Source organism: Lacerta agilis, chromosome 11 (assembly GCF_009819535.1).
Source record: "Lacerta agilis isolate rLacAgi1 chromosome 11, rLacAgi1.pri, whole genome shotgun sequence".
Classification (NCBI taxonomy): domain Eukaryota; kingdom Metazoa; phylum Chordata; class Lepidosauria; order Squamata; family Lacertidae; genus Lacerta; species Lacerta agilis.
In genome coordinates this window covers 17,722,690-17,748,160 of record NC_046322.1, presented here as the reverse complement: position 1 = coordinate 17,748,160, position 25,471 = coordinate 17,722,690, and the positions used below count along the sequence as shown (strand labels likewise).

At 45.0% G+C, this 25,471-nt stretch overlaps 2 protein-coding genes across 4 annotated transcripts in view; both read left to right on the top strand.

Moving 5' to 3' along the window:
• Positions 1-2,818, top strand: part of DAB2 (DAB adaptor protein 2) — a 36,012-nt gene extending 33,194 nt beyond the window's left edge. For all 3 annotated transcript variants that reach the window (XM_033163715.1, XM_033163717.1, XM_033163718.1), the window contains 2 exons: positions 741-815; positions 1,529-2,818. In XM_033163715.1, the coding sequence (XP_033019606.1) occupies positions 741-806 (66 nt within the window). In that variant the 3' untranslated portion in view covers positions 807-815; positions 1,529-2,818. The remainder of the gene's footprint in view (positions 1-740; positions 816-1,528) is intronic.
• A 5,813-nt stretch (positions 2,819-8,631) lies between these two features.
• On the top strand, positions 8,632-24,146 carry C9 (complement C9). Its single transcript, XM_033164480.1, has 12 exons — positions 8,632-8,736; positions 9,729-9,819; positions 11,663-11,807; positions 12,944-13,091; positions 13,340-13,478; positions 14,066-14,290; positions 17,227-17,467; positions 18,133-18,258; positions 19,255-19,436; positions 21,181-21,409; positions 22,551-22,739; positions 24,131-24,146. Exons 1-11 carry the CDS (start codon positions 8,660-8,662, stop codon positions 22,715-22,717), a joined length of 1,770 nt encoding a protein of 589 aa, XP_033020371.1. The 5' UTR covers positions 8,632-8,659; the 3' UTR covers positions 22,718-22,739; positions 24,131-24,146.
• The last annotated feature ends 1,325 nt before the right edge of the window (positions 24,147-25,471 follow it).

Below are 25,471 nucleotides of genomic sequence, written 5' to 3'. Positions count from 1 at the left end.
GCAGATAAGAGTGTGTTAATGCCAACCCCTTTTGCTTATTCATTGAAGGCTCTATGCATATATTTTTTAAAAGAGGATAGATGTAAGAATAATTAAGCACCCGTCGACCTGTGGTTAGAATGGAAGGCACACTCAAGCAACATGCTTGTTAGCCATCAGCCTGCAGGCTGCACTGATCCTTGACCAAAATAATTGGCAGGGGTTGTATGTTTGCATAATTCAGTGGCATGAGCAATACTTTGCTGTAAGACCAAACCACCATGGTATATGGTGCCACATTGGAAGCACTGTGCATTCTTTTTCCTCCACCACCTCCTCTCTCTCTCTCTGTGTGTGTGTGTGTGTGTGTGTGTGTACACACACACACACACTAACACAATACTCAACACCCAATCAGGCCCTTCACCTTGGAGGGTGTGGGAGAATAGTTTCTGCAGGTGCCTTGAACGGAACTGTTGCTTGCTTCGCCCGTCACCTGCAAGAGATCTGTACTCAAGATATTGCAGCTGGTGATGGGGGTTGATGTCTCAACCACAACTCTCACTTAAGAAGCATGAGCTGCCTCTGAACAAGCTGCTGCAACCTTACTGGATCTGAGAAGGTTAAGATCCTGCAGACCAAATAAGATATTTGCCAACTCAACACAGCTGGCAAGCAGCATAGGGTATTCAAGTATCTGCAACTTGCCTGCAAAAATACTTCCCAATTCTGCATAAATAAAGCAGCCTCCTTCTTTCTAGACTGCCGTGCAGCACCAGCTGGCTTCTGCTCCGTTTGGCGATCCATTCGGAAACCCGTTTGCGTAAGCTTGATAGGTAAGTGTCTCTTAGAGGGGTGGGTGTTGATCCTGAACCTGACGCGATCTAAAAAGGCAAAACGGGGGTCATGCTAGGAGGTAAAAGAAGCAATTGTGACATGTGATGGGAGGGCGTTCCACAGGGTGGGCGCCACCACCAGGAAGGCCTTCTGCCTGGTTCCCTGTAACCTCACTTCTCACAGCGAGGGAACCACCAGAAGTACCTCGGAGCTGGACCTCAGTGTCCAGGCTGAACGACGGGGGTGAAGACACTCCTTCAGGTATACTGGGCCGAGACCTTTTAGGGCTTTAAAAGTCAGCACCAACACTTTGAATTGTTGGAAACGTACTGAGAGCCAATGTATGTCTTTCAGGACTGGTGTTATATGGTCTTGGCAACCACTTGCAGTCACCAGTCCAGCTGCTTAAGTACCTATAGCTTCCTACATACCAGTTACAGTTGTAACAGCATTCAGTGCTATCTTCATACCAGCCATTTACAGGACTACTATATTCTGAACCACATAGTCCAAAAGTACCCCAGCAAAAGATAGTGACGGTAAAGACTGGATTTTTGCATGCTACTGCAGCTATATTGACTTCCATTTGCACATCCCATTATTAACCCATTACTTTTCAGTGGTTCTTCCACACAGCAAACCCCAGGAGAGCAAGTTTCATGTAACTCATCCCTGTGGTGCTAACCATCTCCCTCTCGTTCTCTTGACCCAGGAATGAGTGCAAACCAGCAAAGGAATAACTGGACTGCCCATGGTGCAAGGATGTGATCAATAACTGGATACCCTCCCCTGTTACTGTCTTCATTCTGCATGCATTATCTGCCTCATTCTTCGCCATCCGCTTTTGGATTGCAGTACGGTGCAATGAGTCCTTGGATCGTAGCCATCGGAAGCCAAGGAAGGAATCTGCTAGGGACCAAACTGGAATGGGTGGCGAACTTCAGCCCAAGTGGATTTAAGTAACTGAACACTGTGGTGTCTCCTAGGCCTTCAGCCAACTTCACATTTTGTCAAGGCTTGGGTGCCCTTGGCTGTAAATGGGGCTTTTACTGAACTTCCTTCTGGGATGAGAAACTGCACAGACTAGTATTCACCTCCACACAAGGGGAAAGAACCGTGATATGAATTCGCAGCACTGAGTCACCTGGAACATAAAATGGTCTCTTGTACATCTCCCAGCCTTAACTGCAAGCTTTAAAAACCGGTCAGAACTCAATTTCACACCCTCTCTGCCTCCAGCAATGTCAAAGTGAAAGCATGTTTGAATTGTTATGAAGATCGTTCAATACCATATTTGACTTGTAATGAGGAGGTTCCAAAAGTGTAATGACTGACTCTTAATGTCCATGCATGCAGGCTGACTGTGGTCGTAGTCGAGAGACACACAAGCAACACATTGGAAGTGATTTTTTTTAATGCATCTAGTGTGTTGACTATGACCCTCTAGCAAGATTCTTCAAACCAAGGTTGAAAAAGGATGGATGCAGAAATAGATGGGTGTCCTTTAAAGAAGGGGGTGGGTCCTGTGAATGTACTATCACTTGTAAAAATTGAAAAGCAACTGTACTTGGAGCAATCAAAAATTGCAGTCATGGCAATCAAGGTATAGTATAGCTAGAACTCTATGCAGAGTGACAATGCGTTAAAACAAAGGGGCTTAATAATAAACTGAGCAGAACTGGTGCCAAGAGCATTGTGTGTGTCTCCTTTACAGCGTTTATCAGCGCAAACTTGAAAATGGTATCCATGTTTAAATGGCTAGATAAATGCATAATGGGAGATCTGCTTTCTAGTAAACACTATGCCTGTGGTGACCTGTTCTGCCGGCGAGTTATGCAATCTGCTCTGTACATATTCTACTGCACTTTTCCTGTAATGCAAAACAAAGCTATCAATTTATATGTATTTGTCTCTGACTGGAAATGTAGGAATTTTTGGATTGTGTTACATTGTAAAAAGTAGTCAAATACTCTGACAATTAAATGTAACTTCATTTCAAAAGCTGCCTCTGCCTCAAGGGAGTTCGGTGAAAACTTTCAACATGGTTTTCCAGACGCATGACTCTTTGCTTTCATATGACAGTAGTTTTACTTGGGTAACCTGAATCTAAGTAATTGAACAGGTGTGTAAAAGCATTTGTAACTAGAAGCTTATAAAAGCCCAGGGTCCTTGAATCGCCTAGAATGTAGACCCACATTGATAGAGTACTGCTTCCCTCAGTGCGCTGGTATGCAACTTAAGCGGGTGCAGCATGTCAAATCATAAGCCTACTTTTTGGGACCAGGGCACATTTGGAACTCTGAAAAATTGTGGGTGCCAGTCATAAAATGGCTGCCATGTTGAAATGCCGCAACACAAAATGGCCGCCCCACTTTACCATGTCAAAAACGGGGACATGCGTCTTCTGGGATGCACTCCCAGGTGAGTCATGTGACCTGCACCACGATCTCCCCCCCCCCAAAGCACTTTTTCAGGGCGAGAGCGGGGTGTGAGAGCACGGCACCAAAAATGGCCTCTGTGATCTTCTGAGGGAAAAGGGGGGTTGTCCTGTTTCTTCCAGGACATTTGGTGGGTATGTGCTCCCCACTAGCCACCTGCCCAGTTGGGGTGGGAGTGCACCTACATCAGCCACTGCCGTTCCTGGGGGAAGCTCCTTGCATCTCTCTATTGCTAAAGAATGGATGGGACAGTGAGCTAAGCCTCCTAGAGCAAAATATACATCAGGAGGCTTAGTTTGGTGAGAACTGAATATACACTTCCAGAGTTAACACTAAATACACTACTTCTGGTAAATTAGTCACCATAGCTGCAAGAGGGCCATGAAAATTTGTGTTCTGGGCTTTTTAGATTCATCTCTCCATGTACTATTTGAAACCAAATGAGTGCATTAGTTGCCAGATGTAAAATATATTGGCATTATTTTTAGCTCGCCTACCCCACTATTGGGGTCCAAAGAACATTGGATGCAGTCCACAGGATGCTGGGAAATAGTCTGTATGCGGGCTCAATAGATAGCAGCAATATGCCGCTATTGAAAACACGGCGCTCAACTAGGTTCTCGCTGCTGCCTCAAACTTGGGGTAAAGGCTTAACAGTTAATATTTGGCTCTGACATCCATGTGTGATATGCACCAAGATTGTAGTCCAGCAACACCTGGAGGGCACCAGCTTGGCAAAGGTCGGTCTACACAAAGGGCAGCTTGGTGGTAGTGCACAAGCTTTGCCTACATAGATCCTTGGCATCTCCTTGGGGAAAAGGGGTGCCCTCTGAAACTATGGACAGCTACCGCCAGTCAATGGAGATATTATAATGTTGGGTAGATTTAATAGTCTAGACTGGTAGAAAATGGCTTCCAATGCACTGTCAGACTGGTAGTAATTCACTGGGCTCTCAGCTAAGGGGTCTACTATCTGATCCTTTCAACTGGAGATATTGGCAATTGCATTTTGTGTGTGTGTGTATGTGTGTGTGGTTACAGGAATTTCCCTGAACCACCCAGTTCCACAAGCACAACACACACACACAAGTGAAAATATTTCTTTCTCTATAGTGTTTCTGTTATAAATTCCTATAAATTCAACTGTATGTCAGATCTAAACTGTTCTACTTTTGTTCTGCACCATATTAAGGGGGGAGGCCTGGTGTGCTCACAAGGCACCCACAATCCCCTAAGCATACCAGCACTTCACAGTGGAGCCCTACCAGGGGGATATACCCACCCAAAGCTGCCAGACCCATCACCTGGAAATGGATTCAACTTGGACTGGAACAAAGAACGGCGAACGACCCACCTGGGCGGGCAGGAAGCCATGAACGCTCTTTTGTTTTGCAGAAATGTGTGTCTGGGAGGGGTTCAAGGAGGGATGACACAGGTGTCCGAACACTCAGGTTACCTCATCTGACCCTCCCAGTTCGTGATGTAGTTCTGATGTATCTGTGATGTAGTAATGATGTAGTTTTGAGGGTGTAGCTTGGGGGATTAGTAACTAATAAAAGTTGGGGTCTCTTGCTGTTCGGGGCTGCCATTTGTTCCACCTGGTGGCAGGTGGGAGCCCTGTCGCGACAGTCTTCAATAAAGACCAAGCCTACTGGCTGCTGTTTTGCTCTGGCATTCCTGGCTGGTGTCCTTGTTTTTTGTCCAAGGCAGCCCTCAGATTTCTCCTTGAACAGTGTAAACCAGATTTAACCGATGACTGCGTCAAAGTTCTTTCCCACTATGGCTCTGGGAATCACAAGGTTCTCTTTTTGAAGCATGTTTCCTGAGTACCCTGCCCTGTTGGGGATTCCCTCCTCACCTGCCCTTTCTGCCCCGAAAGCTTCATTCTAAGCTACAAAATAATGTGCTTGAAGTTGCTTCCTCAGCTACCGAGTTCTGGATGAAGTAAGTGCCACAAACAACCAGCTAGTAAATGTTTAATTTTTCTTTTGATTGGATGTGGATTGCTAAAGAATCGAATGCCCCTCTGTATCTCTGAAAAGTAAACAATCTTACTCCAAACAAGGGCATATTTAAAAGGGACTTTGTCAAGCCTTCTGTACAATCAAGTTGAGTTTAAGATTACTGCAGAACGATTCCTGCAGAAGTATGCAGGTATGGCACAGTGGCTCAGAAGTGCCTTGAACTAACTCTAATCTCTGCTGCCTGATACTCTGTGGTGGATTTATGGCAGGCTTCCTCAGTCTTGGCCCTCCAGATGTTTTTGGCCTACAACTCCCATGATCCCTAGCTAGCAGGACCAGTGGTCAGGGATGATAGGAGTTGTTGTCTCAAAACATCTGGAGGGCCGAGTTTGAGGAAGCGATTTATAGCCTCTCAAATGTGTTCTCATTGGCCCTCTTGAATCAAGCAACTGCACGGATCCTGCTCAGCGATGCTACAAGCCCCACCAACCTAACCTGCCCACCCTCTTTGGGAGGGTGAATATTCCACTAACCGTAGCACATTCTGATGTCTGGTTTCAGCATTTGTGTAAATCTGGAAGTGTGTACTCAATTCTGACCAAACTAAGCCTCCTGATGTGTATTTTGCTCTAGGAGACTTTGTTTGGTCAGAATCAAGTATACACTTCCACAGTTAAATGCATTACTTCTGATAAATGAGTCTCCATGGCAGCTAGAGGGCTGTGAAAATTTGCATCCCAGACTTTTTAGACTCTTCTCCCCGTGTATTAAGGTAAAGGTAAAGGACCCCTGGATGGTTAAGTCCAGTCAAAGGTGACTGTGGGGTTGCAGTGCTCATCTCGCTTTCAGGCCGAGGGAGCCGGCGTTTGTCCACAGACAGCTTTCCGGGTCATGTGGCCAGCATGACTTAACAGTTTCTGGTGCAACGGAACACCGTGACGGAAACCAGAGCACATGGAAACACCGTTTACCTTCCCGCCGCAGCGGTACCTGTTTATCTACTTGTCCTGGTGTGCTTTCGAACTGCTAGGTTGGCGGGGCTGGGACAGAGCAATAGGAGTTCACTCTGTTGCGGGGATTCGAACTGCGCCCTTCTGATTGGCAAGTTCAAGAGGCTCAGTGGTTTAGACCACAGCACCACCTGCGTCCCAGGCTCTTCTCCCCATGTGCTGTCTGAAACCAAAGGGGTGCATTGGTTGCCAGGTGTGGAAACCCCCCCCCCCCAGCTTTCTTATCCCACTATAACTAGCAAAAGGGGTTGGACTGGCTCATTGAAGACCCTCTCCTTGTTTTATCTTAGGTGCCTAGGGTGGTCAGCACTCAACGGTAACTGACAATGCTGGTGCACCACTAGGGACTCGTGAAATGCTCCAGTTAAGTGGTCTAACTTGTTTTGGGGTGTGCCTACTGAGTTCTTTTTTCCGCATTCTTGCAAAGGTTCCTGTTGTGCTTTGCTTTTGCAATAAAACAGTGCTGCTTTGTTCTTCCACACACACACACCCCACTTTGTGCATAAGAATGTAGGGTGCTGCCTTACATCAAGGCAAACCATTAATAATAATAATAATAATAATAATAATAATAATAATATTTATTATTTGTACCCCGCCCATCTGGCTGGATTTCCCCAGCCACTCTGGGCGGCTTCCAACAGAAACCAAATACAACAATATCAAACATTAAAAACTTCCCTAAAAAGGGCTGCCTTCAGGTTTTTTCTGAATGTCAGGTAGTTGTTTATTTCCCTGACCTGTGATGGGAGGGCGTTCCACAGGGCGGGCGCCACTACCGAGAAGGCCCTCTGCCTGGTTCCCTGTAGTTTTGCTTCTCGCAGTGAGGGAACAGACAGAAGGCCCTCGGCGCTGGATCTCAGTGTCCGGGCTGAATGATGGGGGTGGAGACGCTCCTTCAGGTATACAGGACCGAGGCCGTTTAGGGCTTTAAAGGTCAGCACCAACACTTTGAATTGTGCTCGGAAACGTACTGGGAGCCAATGCAGATCTCTCAGGACCGGTGTTATGTGGTCTCGGCGGCCACTCCCAGTCACCAGTCTAGCTGCCGCATTTTGGATTAATTGCAGTTTCCGGGTCACCTTCAAAGGCAGCCCCACATAGAGCGCATTGCAGTAGTCCAAGCGGGAGATAACCAGAGCATGCACCACTTTGGTGAGACAGTCCGCGGGCAGGTAGGGTCTCAGCCTGCGTACCAGGTGGAGCTGGTAGACAGCTGCCCTGGATACAGAATTAACCTGCGCTTCCATGGACAGCTGTGAGTCCAAAATGACTCCCAGGCTGCGCACCTGGTCCTTCAGGGGCACAGTTACCCCATTCAGGACCAGGGAATCCTCCACACCTGCCCTCCTCCTGTCCCCCAAGAACAGTACTTCTGTCTTGTCAGGATTCAACCTCAATCTGTTAGCCGCCATCCATCCTCCAACCGCCTCCAGGCACTCACACAGGACCTTCACGGCCTTCACTGGTTCTGATTTGAAAGAGAGGTAGAGCTGGGTATCATCCGCATACTGATGAACACCCAGCCCAAACCCCCTGATGATCTCTCCCAGCGGCTTCATATAGATATTAAAAAGCATGGGGGAGAGGACAGAACCCTGAGGCACCCCACAAGTGAGAGCCCAGGGGTCTGAACACTCATCCCCCACCACCACTTTCTGAACACGGCCCAGGAGGAAGGAGCGGAACCACTGTATAACAGTGCCTCCAGCTCCCAACCCCTCTAGCCGGTCTAGAAGGATGTTATGGTCGATGGTGTCAAAGGCCGCTGAGAGATCCAGCAGAACTAGGAAACAGCTCTCACCTTTGTCCCTAGCCCGCCGGAGATCATCGACCAGCGCGACCAAGGCGGTTTCAGTCCCATGGTGAGGCCTGAATCCCGATTGGAAGGGATCCAAATGGTCCGCTTCTTCCAGGCGTGCCTGGAGTTGTTCAGCAACCACCCTCTCAATCACCTTGCCCAAGAATGGTAGATTTGAGACTGGGCGATAGTTGGCCATATTGTCCACCCAGCTCCATATTGTCCAGGCTGACTTATAGGTTGTGGGTCTGCAGGTTTTTGGATGCAGGGAATTCCCAGCCCTACCTGGAGATGCCAGGAACTGAACCCAGGACCCTCTGTATGCAAAGCAGACGCTCTGACCCTGAGCTACCGCCCTATTGTGTAATGCGTGGAATTGGAGAGAGGAAGGAGAGGTGTCTGGGCTTTCTCTTCTACCCTTCTCTCTGCCTGGGGAATGCCCAGGCCAGCTGATTTTCCAAATTTTTCGCTGTCAACGAACTCCGGAGTGCTTCCCGAAAGTCAGCAGCAGGCTCTGCCTCCTTTTGGCACGGGTTTTTGTTTGTTTTTCTGCTAATCAATAACAAAAAGGAAAGGACAAAAAGCTTCCCGTTTGGGTGCTACGGTTTTGGTGTCGCAGTCAGCAGCACCATGAAAACCTTACTGCCTCTTATAGCGGCGCTGTGCATCTTAGGAGCAAATAGCTTTGCCTCACCAGGGAGGAAAAGGTAAGTGGACTTTAAAATGAATACATAAATAAAATAAACCTGCGTCGCATTTCCCACAGCAAATGTAGAATTTGCTCTGATTTCTCTTTGGAGCCTGAGGATAGCGAATCCGAATGATTTCCAATTTCAGCATCAAGGTAGTAGTATATGCGACCGCAGTTCTGCATTTGCATGGATTGTAATCGTCACCAGTGAATTCAGTGGGAGTGGCTTCCAGTTCAAACACGAAAGGAAGATCCACTGTAAGGTTTCCCAGGAGGGAACACAGCTCTTGGGATGAAAAAAAAAGTCCTGTATTTTGGACTGCCCAGTCTAGTTTTAAAGATAGAAGCATCATCAGAAAGTAGAGCAAGGACCTTAAAGTTCTCCATCAGCGGTGAGTGCGTGGAGAGGGGACTGAGAAGGGGCCAAGTCACCTCAGGGTCACAGGCTTCCAGGGTCACTATACCAAGATGGGCTGTAAATATTTCTGCCTTTGCCTCTGTGCCCATAAAAATCAGCATATGTAAATATAGGCCTACAGCAGGGGTGGCCAACTTCCAAGAGACTGCAGTCTGCTCACAGAGTTAAAAACTGGCAGTGATCTACCCCCTTTTGGGGGGTTCAGGTCGAGGTTGCTGAGCTTTTTTAAAGAAGGAATGCCATCCATGTTTTGGGGGGGTTGGGTCAAAGTTAAGCTTTCTTTAGGAAGGAAAGCCGTTTGGGGGGCTTCAGGGCAAAGATGTAGAGCTTTTTTAGGGGTGCCAAAGTTGCTGAGCTTCTTTGGGGGGAGCCAGTGATCTACCACAGACGTCCAGTGATCTACCAGTAGATCACGATCTACCTGTTGGACATGCCTGGCCTACAGTATGTCCCTTTTCTCTTTTGGTGATGTCTTTTCCCTAGTATTAAGTGAAGGGGGCCTATTTTCCCCCCTTCCCCAATAACATTGCTTTTGATTTTTAGTTTACTGAATAGTACTGCATAAAAGCATCTTGTTGTTCTATACCAAGAGAGCAAAGAGAAGCGGACGTCAGGCCCATCGATTGCTTGCTGAGCCGCTGGAGCGAATGGGGACCGTGCAATGCATGTGCCAAGGAAAGAGTAAGTCTTGGCTTTGTGACTGATAGTTAGCTCAGGAGGCTTTTGTTTGAAACAACAACAATGTGCTTTAGGGATAAGAATGTAAGATTAGCCTGAGGATCAGGGCAGTGCCCCCCCCCCAGCCCAGCATCCTGTTCTCACAGTGGCCACTCAGATGCCTGCAGGAAACCCTCAAGCAGCACCCCAGCACAAGAGCACTCTCCCCTCGTGCAATTTCCAGCCCCTGGGATTCAGTATCAATGGCAACCAGTTGTTGCCATTGATAGCCTTATCCTCCATGAATTTGAATTTGCCCAGACCTCTGGCAATGGCACACTTTGTGGAGCTCCAGTTCACATTGTGTTCTGTCATAATTGGTGATGGCTCTGCTTAGCTCAATCCAGAAGTGACTCAGTAAATCCAAACTCCTGACAGTAAATGTTCATGACTTTGGGGGGGGGGGGCAGGGGGTAGCTTGTTTGGTTTTCTGACTTTGTAGAGCCACTGGCTAATGATGGACTTAGTGGCATCATCCATAATCCGAATCAGAACAACAGTAAGGTACAAATTATTAAGGCTGTTGATAATTTTATTTCAACGCAGGGGTTTAGACTCTGTGATGCAAACTTAACGCTCCGGTCCTATCCTCAAATTATCCGGCAATGTAGTCAGCGTATATTTGGTGGATTGTAGCACAAAGAGTGCCACCTACTGGCGCACTGCACTATACTTTTAGAAGGTACAACACTCTGCATACTGGATGTTCCTACAGCCCTACCGTTAGGCGGGGTGAGGCAGCTATCTCAGGCATCAAAAACTGAGTAACAGGTAGTGGTAGGGAAGTTTGCCTTGTGCTCCTTGAGCTGGTCTGCTGCCCTCAACTATGGCAAAGGACACTGTTTCTTTGCCACTGTTGAAGTAAAATTCAACTGCTAGTATAATAATAATAATAATAATAATAATAATAATAATAATAATAATAAATTTATTATTTATACCCCGCCCATCTGGCTGGGTTTCCCCAGCCATTCTGGTCGGCTCCCAACAGAATATTAAAAACGTGATAAAACATCAAACATTAAAAACTTCCTGATACAGAGCTGCCTTCAGATGTCTTCTAAAAGTTCTGTAGTTCTTTATCTCCTTAACATCTGATGGGAGGGCGTTCCACAGGGCAGGCGCCACTACCGAGAAGGCCCTCTGCCTGGTTCTCTGTAACCTCACTTCTTGCAGTGAGGGAACAGCCAGAAGGCCCTTGGAGCTGGACCTCAGTGCTGAACAATGTGGGTGGAGACGCTCCTTCAGGTATACTGGGCTGAGGCCGTTTAGGGCTTTGAAGGTCAGCACCAACACTTTGAGTTGTGCTCAGAAATGTAGTGGACTTCTGAATGTGGAATGTGAGGGCAGGGTTCCATCTTGTCCTTTGCTTTAAGCAGCAAAATGTCTTCAGGCATTCCTGGATATATTAGCATTGTAGACAAAGTAGTCATTTCTTATTTTCGAACCAGACATGCCTTTTGATCAGAACACAACAAATGACTTTAAAATAAGAAAAGCATCTACCACCACTCTTCCCAATTGTTATTTGTTTCTTAGATATAGCAGGCTTTTTTGTTGTTGTTCAACCATAAAACTAAAGCATTTTCAATGTCTGCCTGCTCAAAGCAGAAAAGAATGGAGACTTCATTGTGGAGGTGCAATGAGTAGGCCTCCCGTTAATTTGGTGCACAATTCCCCCCCCCCAACCTCCCGCTTAGTTTCCGTCAAAGTTATTTGGCATGTGCAAAGAATGTACATCATTTCGTGGCTGCACAGCCACACCAGTCCTTTTGAGCACCTGTAATTCTTCCTTTCTTTTCTAAAGTATCGCTCGAGGAGTGTTGTGAGGTTCGGACAATATGGAGGCAAGCCGTGTTTCGAAGCTCTGGGAGACAGACAGTTCTGCCAGCCAGACGCCCCCTGCCCTGAAGAGCAACCAGATTGTGGCAATGACTTCATGTGTGAAAATGGTATGCCGTTCTTTTGCATTATTCTTTGATACCGATTCCCACGGTGGATTGTATTGGATATCGTTAGTTGCCTAACACAAGGCAGTCTCTAGGCGACTTACTGTCAAGTTTAGAAACATTGCAAAATCTTTGAAAACAAGAGCCATCTAAATTTAGAGCAAATCAATACATGAAACTTTAAAAAAAAAACCAGCCTCCACAGATAACATGCAGAAAAGCACCAGCAAATATGGATTGCCAAGTACCTGCTCTTTCAAGGGGAGAGCAGCCAGCATAGAACAAATGAATTGCTCAGTTCCAGGAAATAGGAACCATCCTTCTGCAAGACCACCATCTTGTCAGGATTTAGTTAGCTCTCTGAAATACTCTTATGCATTCACCTGGTGCCCACTATACTACCCTTTAGGTATCAGGCAAAAGGTCCTGGGCACATTCAGACATGGGAAATGTCATGCTCATTTTCCTGATTATAATACCAGTGCTTCTGTTCTGTTTTCTAACATTCCTCTCACACCTAGTGTGTTGTATAGTTGCAGCTTTTTGACCAATGTTGCCCTAATCATTCGCACCAGAGAACGTAGTGCCACGCAACAGTCAATGTTTTTATTGGTTTTTCCAAATTTTAGCAAATCCACCCCCATGCAAACTGAAGGAAAGAATTGTATGTTGGTATACCACCCCAAATGTTGTCATTTCACTCCCACAAACAATCCCCCCACCCCCTGGAATCAAGTATCATGAAAATTAGCTCATAGTTCCCTAAATTGGTATTGTACATTCTTGCTGCTTTGGTTGTCACTCCTAATCATGATATTGTCTTATTATTATTATTATTATTATTATTATTATTATTATTATTATTAAATATATTAATTTCTATACCACCCTTCATCCAAGGATCAAAGGACAATTATACATATCTGTGTGTGGTTGTATTTGTTTAATGTCTACATTTTCACAGTGACAATTTTTTAAATGTTGAAAGGGTAAAGCAGGTTTCCATTTCCTTTATGGTAAAAAAAATCCACCAGTGGCACTGGGGGGGGGGACCCAACTAGGTTTGGTTCAAGCCAAAAGACTGAGAGCAGTAAGAACTGTTTAACAGCTAGAGATACTGTTCCTCATTCTACACTTAGGACACTGTATAAAGAAAAGGTTGGTGTGTAATACAGAAGATGACTGTGGAGACTTCTCCGACGAAGACAATTGCGAAGGTGATCCTCGTGCACCCTGCCGTGACCGTATAATTGATGTATCAGAGGTTGGAAGAACAGCTGGCCGTGGGTAAGTTCTGGGAAGTTCTGAAGCCAATCATAAGCTGTGTAAGCTGTGTTGGGCATTCGGGTTCCAAAGAACGTTCACAAACCGGAACAGTCACTTCCGGCTTTGCGGCATTTGGGAGCCAAAACATTCAAGTCGCAAGGCGTTCGTCAACCAAGGTACGACTGTATATTTTAATGGTATAGCAGGACGGCAGTTTTAAGTGACTAAGATCCTGGAAGACCCTAGTTTGTTCTGCGATGTTGTTGCAGTGTCAACATTCTGGGCATGGAACCGAAGGAAAGCCCATTTTACAATGAGTTTTACAACGGAGTCTGCGACAGAGTCCGCGACGGGAATACTGGAATATACTATCGCAAGCCATGGAATGTTGCTGTGCTCAATTATGACGTAAGCCCCTTTGCGCAAAGTGGAGAGTGTGCATTTGACTCCATGCTCACGTAGCTTTATCCAAAATGCAGATGCCTCCTCTACATTGTTGTAAAATGCTACAGTCTGATGTTTTGCACTGACTGGAGTCCTGAAGCCATTGCTTTTTAAAATATTTTTATTTTAAAAATTGTTGTTGTTGTTTACTAATAATACTGTGTTTTATTGTTTTTTTGTAAACCGCTTTGAGGTTTTCCACAACCGAGCGGTATGTGCATTTTATGAAATGAAATTTAAACAAAGGGGTGAGCACCTTTGCCTAAAGTAAAGCCATCCCTGCCATGTCAACCCCCCTCCTGGTGCATACACAAACAGAAATAAATCTGATACTAATGAAGCTGTGCTGATGTGAAGAGCTGGGAAGGGGGTGGAGCTGTGACCACACCCAGGGGGCAGGAACAACTTTGCCGAGCTCTAAGGCTGTGATAACCACACTCTTGCATACACAACTCTGCAATGGGATCAAAACAGTTTACAAACTCGGAAGGGTCACTTTCACATGAAATGAGATCTCCGACACATCATTATTATTTTTCTTTCTTTCTAAGACAAAAGGAGACAAAAGATTTAGAAATGAAGTCTACGAGGACCAGGTGACGGCGGTAAGGGAAATGTTCAGCGAAAGGCATAGGTCTGCTCAGTCTAGCTTTTCTCTCAAATTGACGCCTACAGAGATAGAAAATGGCACATCCGTCGGCTTCAGTTTGAGCACGAACACAGACGCATCCACCAATGAAACTCTACATAATTTCTTAAAGGATTCTAAAGGAAAGGTAAGCTATCCTAAACAAACAAACAAACCAAAAATGGAGAGCCCTTCTGTGTTATTTTGGGGACTTGATATTAGCATGCTGTTAGGAGTGTTTTATTTATTTATTTATTTATTTAGCCAAACTTGTACAGTGGTACCTTGGTTTTCCAAAGTAATCCTTTCCGGAAGACCGTTCAAGTTCTGAAATGTTCGAAAACCGAAAACTCAGTAACCGACAGCTAGGCCTCAGGATCTTGCACTCAGCGGAAGCCGTGTGGCATGTTCGACTACCGGGGTGTGTTCAAAAACCAAAGCATTTACTTCCGGGTTCACGGCCTTCGAAAACCGAAATGTTCGTCAATGGAGACGTTCGAAAACCAAGGTACCACTGTATACGGCTTAAGATATGTTTGTGTGTGTTTTCCTTAACACAGTGGTTTTCAACCATTTTTGGGCAAAGGCACACTTGTTTCATGAAAAAAATCACGAGGCACACCACCATTAGAAAATGTTAAAAAATTTAACTCTGTGCCTATATTGACTATATATAAAGTAATTTTCCCACGGCACACCAGGAACAGTGGTTGAAAAACACTGCCTTAACAGTGTAAAATATTTATTTAAAAAGCAATAAAAACAGACTTTCTTTAAAAAGGAGACACAATGAAACAATCAAAACAATCAAACCACAGGTCTAGCTTAAAGAGTCCCAGGAAATAGAGCTAGGTAGAATATAGTACCTACATTTTGCCATTAAAAAGTTACTGGTAGCCTTGCCTACTTTTTAATACAGATTTTATATTGAAAAAACTTTTATATAAACTTAATATTCTTTTTTTTAAAAAAAAAATGTTTGTTTTGGGGTATTGTGTGACCTATCTACTTTACTGTCTCATTGCTCCCAATCAGACAGAGTAGGTTTCATAGGAGACAACTCCTCGGAGCCGAGTTCCCTCCAAGCTCCTCCATTAAATTATTTGAGGGGGCTGGGCACCCCCAAAGTTGATGGGCATTGCCATTCAGATGCACTGCATCTTGTGATCAGTTATGTGCACAGGGCTTACCTGGGCTCCCCCAATATTTTATTCAAGTTAGTACCTTGGTAGGTTCCAAGTCCCTCCAACCTATGGTGTGGATGCTAATCTCCCCTAATAGTTTGAGGGGCCTAAAAATGTTTCAAGGGGAGGAGCTGTTCCCACATTCATTTTTGTTTCATTCTCCTTGGATATGTATGCAAAGTTTTTTGAGTTAGTCCATGTGGTTCTAAATCCTCTAGGTGAGGGGTCCATTGACACTAAGTTTTGTGATGCTTAGGAATATGTTTAGAGTCCTTTCCAGAGGCATGTTTGCATATACACCAATGACTCTTGAATGAGGAATAATGTGAAAGTTGTTGAGGTTTCCATCAACCTCAGCAAAATTGTCTAATTAAAACAAATCCCCTGCCACTTTGGCCTTTGATAACTGTAGAGCAGGCAGGAATTCACTGGTGAAGCTTCACCAGGCAATATTTAATTTCTATACAACCCTTCATCCGAAGATCACAGGGTGATTTCCAATATACAGTGGTACCTCGACTTACGAATTACTCAACATACGAATTTTTCGACTTACGAATAAAAAAAGTGCCCGCACGCCTACAAATTTTGCAACATCGGAAGGACATCCGTTGGCGGTTTTAGATGGGGTTTACTCGACTTACGAATTTTAGATGTGGTTTACTCGACTTACGAATTTTTTTGAATTTTTCGTTTCCAATGCATTCCTATGGGGAAATCGCTTTTTTCGACGTATGAATTTTTCGACCTACAAATGTGCATTCAGAACGGATTAAATTCATAAATCGAGGTACCACTGTAAAAATACATACCATAATAAGAAATGAAAACAATAACCCATACAGTCCAGGGGTCAGCAAACGTTTTCAGAAGGGGGCCGGTCCACTGTCCCTCAGACCTTGTGGGGGGCCGGACTACCGTATATTTTAGGGGGGTGAACGAATTCCTATGCCCCACAAATAACCCAGAGATGCATTTTAAATAAAAGGACACATTCTACTCATGTAAAAACATGCTGATTCCCGGACCGTCCACAGGCTGGATTCAGAAGGTGATTGGGCCGGATCCGGCCCCCAGGCCTTAGTTTGCCTACCCATGCCATACACGTACAGTTTAAAAGGCCGTAGTTTCTTTAATTGGCCAAAGACCTGGGAGAAGAGGAACATTTTCACTTGGCACCTAAAGATATGTAAAGAAGGTGCCAGGTGAGCCTCCCTGGGGAGAACATTCCACAAGTGGGGAGCCACCACAGAAAAGGCCTGCTCTCGTGTTGCTGTGCTCTGGACCTCTCATAGAGGAGGCACATGAAGAAAGGCCTCAGATGGCGATTGCAGGATCCAGGTCCTTTTATGTGAGGAGGCAGTAAAGCTTGTAATCTGGTGAACCGGGTTCGCGTCTCCGCTACTCCACATGCAGCTGCTGGGTGACCTTGGGCTAGTCACACTTCTCTGAAGTCTCTCAGCCCCACTCACCCCACAGAGTGTTTGTTGTGGGGGAGGAAGGGAAAGGAGAATGTTAGCCGCTTTGAGACTCCTTCGGGTAGTGATAAAGTAGGATATCAAATCCAAACTCCTCCTCTTCTTCTTCTTCTCCAACTGTTCTGCTTTAAAGAGAAAAGCCAAAGAGGGATGGTTGGTGGGTGTGACTTCTGGGGCAGCATTCTAACATGGTACCCTTATTGAGCACTGCGGGTTTTAATTTTGACAAGGAGTCAAGCCCCCGACAAGTTAACCCACTTGCGGAACAATAGTGCTTGGAATCCTTTCCAAAGGGAGCATGCCATCAAACGGAAGACTTCCCTCCATAATGTAGGGCACATTGTCACCCTAGAGATGGGAGAACATCTGGTCCTCTCGTTTTCCCACTGGCAGAAGGTTAACCCTGTTGTTCTGCATTACAGCATCAAACATTTTTTCACGTGAAAGGAAACATCCAACTGGGAACCTTTCAAATGCGAAGGCGTGACGTCCGCCTGACCGACACGTTCCTCGAAGATGTAAAATATCTGCCCAGTGCATACGACAAGGGAGAATATTTTAAATTTTTGGAAATGCACGGAACTCATTTTGCACAGAAGGGAACGGTTGGCGGGAAATATGAACTAGTGTATGTACTGGACAACCAAACAATGAGAAGTGAAGGTAGGAACTGTTTCATTAATTTCAGAGGCTATACTCCGATCCAATTCAGGCTGGGTGCTACCCTATCTGATAATAATACTGAACTATGGACAAAACAATTTAAAAAGTAGCAAACATACTTTTACAAAACCAATATCTATGGCAATAAACTATCACAAAAAGAACAATCTAAAACCGATAAGTGATTATTGATCTGTTTGTACAACCTAAAGCAAAGTCACTGCTTGTAAGAGAAACCAGCTGGTGTTACCTTTGATGTATTAGCAAAGCTGGAATTTCCATCACAAGAACTGTAAACTCTTATATTAGCATAGCTGTCAACTTTTCCCTTTTCTTGCGAGGAATCCTATTCGGAATAAGGGAATTTCCCTTTAAAAATGGGGAAAGTTGGCAGCTATGCATATTAAACTAGTCCTCAATTGCAAAATTGTGACTAATGTTATCTAAAGACAGGAGGCGAGAAAAACATTAAAAAATGTGGCATTAGTCGTTATGATATGACTGGATATCACCCATAAATGAAAACTAAAAAGTCTTTGCTGCTTTTATTATGGGTACAACTTGATTGCCTTTCCAAATATAATTTCATGGTTCAGGAAATTTGTTAATGAGCCTTTCCCTCCTTCCATCTTTTATTGAATGTCTGTTTTTAACTCGGTTTGCAGGAGTCACCGTCGAAGACGTAAAAGCTTGCCTGGGTTACAATACAGATTTTGGTTTAACAGCTGGCACATTTGAAGTCAAACTTAACGACAAAGTAGTTGACTGCAAAAGTAACAAGATCAGAAATGGTAAATATATCCATATATTTAAAGATTTATGTTGAAAATACACAAAAAGGGGAGCTATATATTTGGTACACCCTCTTCTGAAAATTTCATGTCCAAGCTAGCATTGGCGATGGCAAATGTGCCCCTGTTGCAAAGGTGGCATAATATAGCCCTGTGGCAAGGGGGTGCACTTTCAGCACTCTTTTATCTTTACATCATCCATTCCAAAAGAATTTTAAAAGATGAGTAAGTAAAGTGATGCACTATGCTGAATCAGCAAAGTTAACAGCTAAAATAAGAGAACTTAACAATGGAAAAACAAAATCGAAAATTCTTTCTAGTAGCACCTTAGAGACCAACTGAGTTTGTTCCTGGTATGAGCTTTCGTGTGCATGCACACGAAAGCTCATACCAGGAACAAACTCAGTTGGTCTCTAAGGTGCTACTAGAAAGAATTTTCGATTTTGTTTTGACTATGGCAGACCAACACGGCTACCCACCTGTAACTTAACAATGGAAGCCCTTTTTAGATTAAAGAAATATGATAATCCAATATTAATATTGGATTAAAGAAATATTACAATATTATGAATTCGCGAGCAGGATTTGAACTATGAGCAACAGAAAGAACCAGAGATTTATTGTATTATGCTTGTGATATAAAAGAGGGAAGATAGGGTGCAGCAAAGGGGTGGAATAAAAAATAAACCACCATAGAAAATGGGGTGGGAAGTCAATAAAACCAAATGAACATTTATTATGTATTGAAACATTAATGTGAAATTTGTGGGAATTTAATCAAATACATTTTTTAAAAAGACATTTGAAAAAGGAGATTGCACAGTAACACAGATTTGAGTGTCCCACAGTACATATGTTGTCATGAATTTGGCAAAAGGGGGGATTTTCTTGTTGTTCTGGGCCTTTCCAGGTGTTTGTCTGCATAGGTCAGAATGATGGTGAGACAACATCCCAAGGGACCTTGGTCCATCCTTTTCCTGTTTCTTTCCTCTGCAGAGGGCAACACCGCAAAAAGCGGAATTATCCACGATGTCATATCTCTCGTTCATGGGGGGAAGAGTGAAGTTCTAGTTAGGCTGAAGGAAAAGCTGTCGCGAGGTCACAGTGTCGTTGACGTGGAAGACTATGTCCAGTGGGCAGCAACGCTCCCTGATGCTCCCGCAGTGATACAATATGAAGTAAGAGGGTTTCCTTCCTAAACTGATGCGCATATTGATAAGCGGGAGAGCAGACGTGGCTCATCCCTTCCCTTTTCTTCACATCTATTATTTTATGAGCAGGGAGGGGTAATAAACGCCATTCCTCCTCCGCTTGATCTGCATTGATCCGCTGCATTTGGTGACCAAGTGCCTTGGTTTGTGTGCAATGTGCTGGGTGCACATGTAAGAGTGTGTGTGTGCAGCAACATCTGCTTTTGACCACAAGCACCACTGGCATGTGCATCTTCAGACGGTTGGCCGAGAGCGACTAAGTTCCTTAGGTCAAAATGTCAGGGACCTAGCACAGGCAGTAATGTCCCTGAGATCGACCAGGATCAAGCGCGGTCTACCAAGATCACACAGGCAATCGACCTATAGATTGCGATCGACCGGTTGGACATCACTGGTGTATTACATGAGGAAGTAAATCTTCCTGGGCTTTAGAATCAAATGTAATGCAGGAATCTTTGGCCCAAGGTGTGGCTCAAATCCCCAACCCTGAGATTAAGAGTCTCATGCTTTACTGACTGAGCTATGGGTCATTTGTTTGGAATGCTGTGTATTGAATGAAAATGCATATCTTTCCCCTTTCTTCATTGGGGGTTATGGCATTAACTAGCTATATCCGCGAGGCTAAAATGCTAAGGCAGGGAGCTCCGCTGTGAATATGGGGAAGGTCGCATCTCTTTCTGTTGCCTACTGGGTGGGATTCAACTTTTATTTCCCCAAAAGAGCTCAACAACTTTGGTCCGCCCCAGGCGCCGGTGGTGTTTGCTAAGCCTGTGCTTGGTAAAGGACGTCTGTATCAATAGGTGGCCAGCCTGGTGGGAAGCAGATCAAGGTGGCTCTAAGAGTGATAAAGAAAAGCCAGGGAAGTGTGTGAGAGAAAGTTGGAAAAGAAGGAGACTTGTCTGCATCTCAGCTTACCGCATTCCTTGAAAGCTCAGCTTGTAGTTTTGCACTTGGCCCACACTTTCTAAATCAGATCAGCGCTAAATCAGAACAAACAGCAATCTATGGAAAAATCCAATGACCATTTGTTCCGATTCAGCACTAAACCACATGTTTTCCCAGGGGTGACAATATGCCCAAGGAAGGGCTATTACTTGAAATAAGCTTCTAATCTGTTGAGGTGAGGAACTGTTTACGTTCAGAGAAAACAGATAGCTTATTAGTCTATTTTGTGTGTGTGTGTTTTGCTTCAAAGGGAGTAAGCTGGTATTCTGCAACTTTTGCATGGCATACATCTTTCTTAAAACTCCCTATTTTTGTGTCTTTACTTGTTTCATAAACCTGTATGGCCCCTTCCTGACCTGTATGGGGAGTTTTTAATGTCTGCTGTTTTATTGTGTTTTTAATATTCTGTTGGGAGCCTCCCAGAGTGGCTGGAGAAACCCAGCCACGTGGGTGGGTTATAAATTTATTTTATTTTATTTTATTTTAACATTCCCCAATAACCTATGCTACCGTAAGAAGCTTCAAGGAGACCCCAGGAAAGTTTGGGGGCTGGTGGATAAAGGGCAGCCTTGCAGATATAATTCCCACCCCCCTTTCATCTGGTGGCAGCAAATTCCTTAAGGGGGGGGAGTGGGATGAGCAGAAAGATGCGCTCTGTGTAGCTAAGAGGTGGCTATCACAAATGTCAGGGAAACTTAGATCATGCTTGTGCAAAGAGTACCACTGCTGTAACAAGCTGGATTAAGGTATCTGCATTTCTCTGCAGCCGTACCCAATTTCTACTCTCATACCGGTGACGATACCCGACGCCACCGTAAAGAGGCAGAATCTCGACAGAGCTGTGGAGGACTACGTTGCTGAATATAGTGTTTGCAAATGCCAGCCCTGTCAAAATGGTGGCACTGTCATGCTGTTGAACGGAAGGTGTGAATGCGGATGCCCCCCTTACTTCAAGGGAGAAGCCTGCCAGATACCCACATCGGCTTTTTCACCAGGTCAGCAGTAGATCAAGAATTTAGGGTTTATTTCCGTATTCTATTCAGGACAAGTGAGCTGCGAAGATAAAGCCATTATCCCACCTAACCCAGTACTAGGGCTTTGCTCATATGAACAGCGATGGAATTGTTCCTGGACGATGCCACTTAAGATGCGGGGTAGTGGAATTGCACAGTTTAATACAGCTGCAAAAAAAAAACCCTTTGCATAGAAAAGCAGGTGTTATGAAGAATATAGTTTTCACCAAGATATTCTCTGGGCCTTCACATCTCTAAACCTGGAACCAAGAAACTCTACCAAACTGGTGGAAAACTGCAGAGGTTGGGGCACAATCTATAGCAGAGAAGTTGGGGTTCCAGAGACGTTGGCCATTATGTCAGGTAGAAAAGAGCCCTGAGGGAGGAGTTGTGGGGGAAAGGAACAAGTGGTGGGAAGGGTTAAGCATTCTTCTCCTGCCCAGCCCTTCACTTAAAGCGACACCCTGTCCTATTGCTTTGGAGCTGTTCTGTGGAAGCAGAGATTTCCCCTATCCACCTAAGAAACACCCCTATTCCAAATTGCACCCTGAGTGACCATTTGGGCTTACAGACACGAAGGCAGTTACTTCAATATCGAAACAAAATAAAATAAAAAATTCCTTCCAGTAGCACCTTAGAGAACAACTAAGTTAGTTCTTGGTATGAGCTTTCATGTGCATGCACACTTCTTTAGATACACTGAAACAGAAGTCACCAGACCCTTATATATAGTGAGAGAGTGAGGAGGGGTATTACTCAGAAGGGTGGTGGGAATGGGTGATTGGCTGATGGTCAGAAGGGCGGTGGGAATCACCCATTCCCATCACCCTTCTGAGTAATACCCCTCCCCACTCTCTCACTATATATAAGGGTCTGGTGACTTCTGTTTCAGTGTATCTGAAGAAGTGTGCATGCACACGAAGGCTCACACCAAGAACAAACTTAGTTGGTCTCTAAGGTGCTACTGGAAGGAATTTTTTATTTTGTTTTGTTTTGACCATGGCAGACCAACACGGCTACCTACCTGTAACTTCAATATCAAAGTAACTGCAATGCAAGTTGGTTTGTTTTTTGTGTTTTGATGTTAGACTCAAAATATTTTCCACTCCAATCTTTAATTCAGTCTCGACTGGCACCGATGGCGGCTGGAGCTGCTGGTCTACCTGGTCGGCATGTGCTCAAGGAGAACGCACTCGGAGAAGACAGTGCAATAACCCTGAGGCTCACGGGGGCAAGGACTGTGCAGGAGCTGACTCGGAAACGGGCTATTGTGCTGCTGACATTAAATAATGGTGTAGAAGACCCAAAGCAGGTTTGTAGTTACTCAGTGGGTGTAATAAACAGAAGTCCAATTTGGGTGGGGCAGGAGAACCCCCAGATCAGCACGCAAGAGGAGAGGTAAGATTGTTCCACTGGGCAATCAGAAATACTTGTGTTGACAGAACATTTGTGTTAGCACAATATTTAACTTTTATTGTTGTTATTACTACAGGGTGACCACAAATTACATTCTAGGTCATGAGTGGGGAACCTTGAGCCCATAGGCCTCCCTCATGAAGCCAGGGGCAGACTTGGGTCTTTCACATTTCAGCAGTTCCATGCAAGGCCAAAATTTGGTGGGTGGGTGTCCCCCCCCCGCCGCCTCTCACCTTCTGTTCTGTGCCTGCATTATGCCATAGTTGCAACGCCCTGCCCTCAGCTCCGCGCCCAGTGTGGAGAAACTGGTAGCACTGCCCTAAACCTGCCTCTGGAGAAACCTCCCAGGCCTCCCCATTTGGCTCACCAAGCCATTTCAGTCCAGTCACTTGCCCCTTACCTGACATCATACAATGTAGGCTTTTAAAAATAGAAAACCATGTGCAGGAGGGAGGGATGGCAGTCAACAGCACCCCCTGGTAGAGCCATCCACTCTGCACACGAAGAGCCCTTACAAGTTATGCCCACTGACTAAATAGGTTGCACCGAAACCGTACATTTAAAGCCCATTCAACACACATGGTTTCCCCAAAAGAATTCTGGAAACTGTAGTTTTCCCTTTGTGGAGCTGTAATTCCCAGCACCCGTACCAAGCTACAGTTCCTGGGGTTCTTTGAGGGAAGCCATGTGTTTTAAATGTGCATTGAATGTGTTTTAAATGTGTGGAGTGGATGTGACCTTTGTGGCAACTTAAAGGTAAAGGTAAAGGGACCCCTGAACTTTAGGTCCAGTCGCGGATGACTCTGGGGTTGCGGCGCTCATCTCGCTCTATTGGCTGAGGGAGCCGGCGTACAGCTTCTGGGTCATGTGGCCAGCATGACTAAGCCGCTTCTGGCGAACCAGAGCAGCACACGGAAATGCCGTTTACCTTCCCACTGGAGCGGTACCTATTTATCTACTTGCACTTTGACGTGCTTTGGAACTGCTAGGTTGGCAGAAGCTGGGATCGAACAACAGGAGCTCACCCCGTCGCAGGGATTCAAACTGCCGACCTTCTGATCAGCAAGCTCTAGGCTCTGTGGTTTAACCCACAGTGCCACCCACATTGCCTTCTGTGGCAACTTACGTGTGCAGAATTTTGACTATGGCGTCAATCTCAAGTTATTTGGAAGCCTCTAGCCTGCTTTGACATTGCAAATGTAGGGGATCTCTTCACATTCTACCGGCCACTCCTGCACGGAAGATTCTCTGGTTAGTTGATTTAACTGACTGTGTGTCTTTTCACAGGTGTCTGATAGGAACACAAAACAACTGGAATGACCCTCAGATCTCCACAGGAAAGTTCAAGCTGCCAAAGAGATTTGAAAGATAAGCCAGAAAATCTTGGAACCTTAACAGTACCTGCTTGTGTTAATTTGTTTTTCTTTTCTTTTCCAAAAAAGAGTTGAAAATAAATTCCAGCTGATGTCTGGCTCGGCACAATACATTTGTATTATTTATTGCTGATACTTTTTGTGTTAGATTTGTGTGCCACCCTTTCTCCGTGTTGCTCAGTGCAGGGCTTGATAGATTTGTAAAATCATTTATATTCTACTTTTTGGGCCCCAAAAGGACCCCCCCCCCAAAGCAGCTCACATCCAAGCACAAAAGTAATACAACAGAAACCAATCAAAATACAATAAAACTGAGAACAGAATAAAACAGCAAAGCATAATCACCAAGGAGAGACAATGGATTTAATTGTTGTTGTTATTCTCTTTTGCTGGCTAAATACTAGGTGGAAGTCTGCTTGTTTAAAAGGCAGGAAGCCCAACAAACCTCTTTAGTAGGGGTAGGGAAGCTTTTCCAGATTGAGGGCCACATTCCCTTCCCAGAGACCTTTTGAGGGCCACATACTAGCGGTGAGAGTGCCGTGTTTATGGAAGACAATCTTACTCAGCTATGAGTGATAGAAGAAGAAGGAGAAGAAGGAGAAGAAGAGGTGAGAATGGTCAGAAGCAAAAGCGAGTGCAGCAATAAATGCCAATTTTACCTTTTTAGTGCTCTCTCACACACCCCTTTCTATTCTCCATCAGCCCAAGCAAGAGACATTACCAGAGTGCAAGGCAAAAACATTGGGGTACAAAGCAGGATGTGGCCTAAGGAGAGTTCCATGGGCCAGACTGAGCATTCTGGAGGGGCTACATTGGGTTCCCGGTCCTGACGTTCCCCACTCCTGCTCTTTAGAGAAGGAGTCCTATAACCTGAGTGCTGCAGTAGAGAAGTCCTACCTCATGTCCCAACCAAGTGTGCCTGCAAAAGAAGTGTTTTCTCCCTCGTACTTCTGCAAACTTTGGGGTTATTTCAACCCTCCTGTTGCCTCCCTCTCTTGTGTGAGCAGTGCTTTTTTGCCATATAAGGACAGGCACTCAAAGAACAAATTTGCTATTGGTATATAAGATGCTATCTAGTTGGGCCTTTGAAATAGTTCGTTGTTGGTTGGGAGGAAGAGGAAATAAGAATCTATGAACAGGGAAAGAACCTCTCAGCCTTCCTGAGAGATTGCAATGGAGGACGTTTCGGAGAGAAGTTTTAGGTCAGGGAGGAATGGAAAACCTGCGGCTCGCCAGATGTTGATGGACTACAACT